We start from the raw sequence: 5,552 nt of genomic DNA, 5'->3' as shown, positions 1-5,552 counted from the left end.
TGTTGTAATGATCCTGAAGTTTTTTTTGAACTGAATTGAGATGTTGGTGCAAAATAGTGATGTTGTTTTTGGTTGTGATGATGAAGATGTTGCTTTAACTAAATTTTGGTGCAAAATGATGATGTCTGGATATTTTGGACTGATCATATAGTTTTCAGAGTTGTTTTGGTCAGAACTGAAGATGTTGCTTTAACTGAATTTTGCTTCAACTGAAAATGGGCACGCTCCATTTCACTGTGAGCAAAAAAATACGCGTGAGCGGGGACTCGAACCCACGACCGTGCGCTCATTCCACTGGGTTTCTACCAGTGGGCTAGGAAGAGGCTACTGGTCTTCTTCTCTATGCCATCTCTTTTAAAATCATCAAACTAGTCAGGTATCAAGCGCACACCTCGCTGACAAGTGGGCCACTCGACCCACTCGCTGACAAGTGGGCCATTTTGCTACTCTACCCAAGCTACCAAAAAATATGCACGCGGCCAAAAAATATGCGCGAGCGGGGGCTCGAACCCACGACCTGGCGCTTATTTCGCCGTGTTTCTACCACTGGGCTAGGAAGAGGCTGTTGGTTTTGTAATCTATGCCCACCCTTTTCAATATACCAAACCAGTCACGTAGCAAACACAGAACTCGCTGACAAGTGGACCCACTCTTTTCCACTCGACCCGCTCCTCCTCTCCATTCTCCACACGACCCACTCCTCCTATTCGCCGCATCCCCTTCTCCTCCATCGACGGCGACGGCCTCCCACCACCGCCGACTCCTTCCTCTCTCTCCTAAGGTATGAATCCTTCCTTTCTCTCTCTCCTTCCTCTTAACTTAGTTTTCTGCTACTGGTTAGATTAGGGTTCTTGCCGCCGCCTAGATTGGATTAGATTAGATAGGGATTGGATTAGATTAGGGTTTGATTTGGTTAGGGTTTGATTAGGACTGCATTAGATTAGATTAGGGTTGGATTAGATTAGGGTTTGATTAGTGGGAATTGATTTAGTTAAGGATTATGGTTCAAATTATGGATATGAATCCGCTGACTCCTTCCTCTGTTCAAATTTGATACTCCCTCTAATCCATCTTAATTGTCACTGGTTTAGTACAACTTTGTACTAAACTTTTCTGATATGGGATATTTGATACATTTTTTAGTACGAGATGGAGTAGCTAATTGGTGTTTCTGATCTTAATTTTGGGCGCCTAGCTTGGTTTCCATGTAGTACTGTCCTAGTGGAGTGTAGGTTTGACTTGCCATGAGGAATTTTTGTTATTTTTGGTTGGGGTTAGATGCACTAGGTTGTGTTTAATTAAAGTATCAGGAAAGCTCAGTGACAGATTTGATGATGAAATCAACCTTGTTTGCCTCAATGTAGCTTGCAAGGCAATGCCTAATGCTGGCCTTCCTCTTTGGATTGTGCATTAATACCTTTTCTGCCATTTATAGTAGATTTATAGATATGTTCAGATATGTTTATGCCAATGTTTAGATATGGGTGGGTTTAGATAGGGATATTTTCTGTCATTTATGCCAATGTTCAGATATGTTCATTTATAGATATGGAACAATGTCCATTTATAGTAGATATGGTTCTAGCCGTGTTCTGGTCCATTTATAGTAGATTTTAGTGCTGTTGCTGTTGGTGGTCACCTGATGATGTTGCTGTTGTTATTCTTGTTGTGGTTACCTGATGGGTGATGTTGATGTTGATGGGTGCTGTTGATGTTGTTATTCTTGTTGCTGATGATGATTGCCCCTTTGCCAAGATATAGTAGGAGCAAATTGAGGCCATTGCCATTTATAGTAGTATTCCAAATTGAGGCCCTGGCAAACACATGTAGTAAATATTCTACTTTTTTGAAGTGCTTGTTTCCTATTTATGTCCAGTCCTTTATGGTAACTTATTGTTTAATTACAATGCTGCTTTTCAGAGAAGTGAGATGGCTAGCTTGGAAGGTTTCGAGTTCTTCGAGATCGTAATTGAGAAATCTTGCAGTAGGCAGGTATATTTATCATCTCTCATCTCTTTATCATCACTCTGCTGTCTAGTGCTTGATTGGCACAATTAACCACTACTTGACCCTCGCTGTAGAGGCTGCCTGACAAGTTTGCGAAGATGCTCGCCGGCCGTGAGCCCCACAAAGTGAAGCTGCGGGAGGCCGGCAGCGGGCTTCGCAGGCTGTGGGACGTGTTGGTGGTGTTCGATGGCGAAGGCCACATGCACCTAGGGCCCGACTGGGATCATTTCGCCCGCGCCCATGAGCTACAGCTCGGGCACTTCCTTGTCTTCCGCTACGATGGCGACGCCATGTTCACCGTGAAGATGTTCGGCAACACCATGTGCCGCATGTACTACCAGCACAACGACGATGCTAGTAAGCTCTCTGCCTCTCTTCTTCCTGTCCTTTTGGCTTCCTCTACCAGCACGGCGACAACACCATGTTCACACTTTGTTGCATTTGGCTAGGCAATGGGAGCAGCAGCGGGGATGACGAGGAGCAGAGCGGGGATGACGAGGAGCAGCCTATACTGGCTGACGAAGACCCTGCTATGGTGGTGGCGGATGACGACCTTGCTATGATGGTGGCCGACGACGACCCTGCTATGGTGGTGGCGGACGACGACCTTGCTATGGTGGCTGACGATGACCTCGCGATTGTGGTGCCTAATGATGACCTCGCAATGGTGGTGCCTGACAATGACCTCATGATGGTGGTGGCGCCTGCAATCCCACAGCTTGGCGACATGACCATGCCAATTGTGGTTGAGGAGTACATCCGCGTCGGGATTCGCCACTCTGAGCGCATAAGGTTGATGAAGGAGAAGAAGGAGGAGTGAAGATGTTAAGAAATGAAGTGGCAATGTTAAGCATGTTAGGTTTAAGCTTGTTAGTGTAATCTGAACATGTCAATGTTAAGTATGTCAGGTTTAATTTTGTGCATGCTCATGGATGCTGTATGACAGTGTCATCTAAACATGTCAGTTTCTTAATTATGAATATTCAGTTTGGTAATTGATGGGAATTAAATTTTTTTATGCATGCTCAAGGATGAAAGATAAAATTATGGGTTTTTGTGCATGCTCATGTATGAAACAATATAAGTTTCATTTTCTGAATGCTAAAAACATGACTCAAACCCTAGCCACTGACAGCCGTCGCGACGAAATCGGCCGGTTTTTGAAAACACCATAAAAACTTCAAAAAAAATCAAAAAAATGGGAGACCTCCGTGGCACATCATCAAATGTGGCCTACCAACTAGCAAAAATACTAAACTTGCAATACCGATGTTTTTTTTTTGAAAAAGTGTTCTCAAAAACAACCTACCATGAACGAAGATTCATGGCTTTCAAGTGTAACTAGCAATGATATGGCCGCATTCGTTGAATAGTTTGTGACAATATGCCCAAATTTGGCGCATGCCTCCGTCTTGTGATGGCAAACAATGTTGCCAAAGATAGGTTCCAACTTGTTTCACAAAAAAACCGTTTTTCATTTTTTGAATGCTAAAAACATGTGTTTTTCGTGAAACGGCTACAAGGAGGGTCACCCCAAACGGCGCCATTCCATGTCTATCTCAAAGTAGACCCTATTTTACGGACGGTCGCCAAAAATCATGCTTTTCTGACCCTTGTAGCTACTCCCGGCCATTCAGACAACCTTCGGCCGATTCAGCTGGAACCGGCTGGAATTTGAACCGCGGGTCCTCCATAGCTTGCCCGTTATTTTCGCTAAAAATCCTTTTTAGCTTCACAAGTAGGCATTTCATCACAGAATCGACAACAGATTGGCACGACTCAAACCCTAGCCACGGACGACCGCCGCGACGAAATCGGTGGCGTTTTGAAAACACCGAAAAAATTCAAAAAAAATCAAAAAAAGGGAGACCTCCGTGTCACATCATCAAATGTGTCCTACCAACTAGCAAAAATACTAAACTTGCAATACCGATGTTTTTTTGAAAAAGTGTTCTAAAAAACAACCTACCATGAACGAAGATTCATGGCTTTCAAGCCTAACTAGCAATGATATGGCCGCATTCGTTGAATAGTTTGTGATAATATGCCCAAATTTGGCGCATGCCTCCGTCTTGTGATGTCAAACAATGTTTCCAAAGCTAGGTTCCTACTTGTTTCACAAAAAAACCATTTTTCATTTTTTGAATGCTAAAAACATGCATTTTTCGTGAAGCGGCTACAAGGAGGGTCACCCCCAAACGGCGCCATTCCATGTCTATCTCAAAGTAGACCCTATTTTACGGACGGTCGCCAAAAATCATGCTTTTCCGACCCTCGTAGCTACTCCCGGCCATTCAGACAACCTTCAGTTGATTCAGCTGGAACCGGCTGGAATTTGAACCGCGGGTCCTCCATAGCTTGCCCGTTATTTTCGCTAAAAATCCTTTTTAGCTTCACAGGTAGGCATTTCATCACATAATCGACAACAGATTGGCATGACTCAAACCCTAGCCACGGACGGCCGTCGCGACGAAATCGGCCGCGTTTTGAAAACACCGCAAAAAATTCAAAAAAATCAAAAAAATGGGAGACCTCCGCGTCACATCATCAAATGTGGCCTACCAACTAGCAAAAATACTAAACTTGCAATACCGATGTTTTTTTGAAAAAGTGTTCTAAAAAACAACCTACCATGAACGAAGATTCATGGCTTTCAAGCCTAACTAGCAATGATATGGCCGCATTCGTTGAATAGTTTGTGATAATATGCCCAAATTTAGCGCATGCCTCCGTCTTGTGATGGCAAACAATGTTGCCAAAGCTAGGTTCCAACTTGTTTAAAAAAAACCATTTTTCATTTTTTGAATGCTAAAAACATGCGTTTTTCGTGAAGCGGCTACAAGGAGGGTCACCCCAAACGGCGCCATTCCATGTCTATCTCAAAGTAGACCCTATTTTACGGACGGTCGCCAAAAATCATGCTTTTCCGACCCTCGTAGCTACTCCCGGCCATTCAGACAACCTTCGGCCGATTCAGCTGGAACCGGCTGGAATTTGAACTGCTGGTCCTCCATAGCTTGCCCGTTATTTTCGCCAAAAATCCTTTTTAGCTTCACAGGTAGGCATTTCATCACAGAATCAACAACAGATTGGCACGACTCAAACCCTAGCCACGGACGGCCGCCGCGACGAAATCGGCCGCGTTTTGAAAACACCGTAAAAAATAAAAAAAAATAAAAAAATGGGAAACCCACGCACCACATCATCAAATGTGGCCTACCAACTAGCAAAAATACTAAACTTGCAATACCGATGTTTTCTTGAGCTATTCGGTATGATTTTAACCATGATTTCTACAAAGTTTACAAAAAACCCCTCATTTTTTCTGCCCCCAAACCCAAAAGAATTTCCCTCCCACAACAAAATTTTCCCTCCACCAAAATTTCCCTCTCCCAAAATTTCCCTCCACTGCCTTTCCCACTACCAGGTGGGACCCAACACTCCCTCTCCCACTAACACGCGGGATCCCCTCTCCTCCCCTCCCAAAATTTCCCCATTCCCCTCCCCTCTCCCCGACGAACCCTAGCTTCTCCCAACCTGCGCCG

At 44.2% G+C, this 5,552-nt stretch overlaps 1 protein-coding gene across 1 annotated transcript; it reads left to right on the top strand.

The window, feature by feature from the left end:
- Positions 1-668: 668 nt before the first annotated feature.
- On the top strand, positions 669-3,002 carry LOC123074595 (B3 domain-containing protein Os03g0212300-like). The gene is made up of 4 exons (XM_044497395.1): positions 669-781; positions 1,921-1,992; positions 2,082-2,364; positions 2,457-3,002. The coding sequence occupies exons 2-4, from the start codon at positions 1,930-1,932 to the stop codon at positions 2,825-2,827; spliced, it is 717 nt and encodes a 238-aa protein (XP_044353330.1). The 5' UTR covers positions 669-781; positions 1,921-1,929; the 3' UTR covers positions 2,828-3,002.
- Positions 3,003-5,552: the final 2,550 nt, after the last annotated feature.

Source organism: Triticum aestivum, chromosome 3D (genome assembly GCF_018294505.1).
Source record: "Triticum aestivum cultivar Chinese Spring chromosome 3D, IWGSC CS RefSeq v2.1, whole genome shotgun sequence".
NCBI classification, from domain to species: Eukaryota; Viridiplantae; Streptophyta; class Magnoliopsida; order Poales; family Poaceae; genus Triticum; species Triticum aestivum.
Note: the sequence above shows the minus strand (reverse complement) of the source record. Positions and strands in the feature narration are given on the sequence as shown.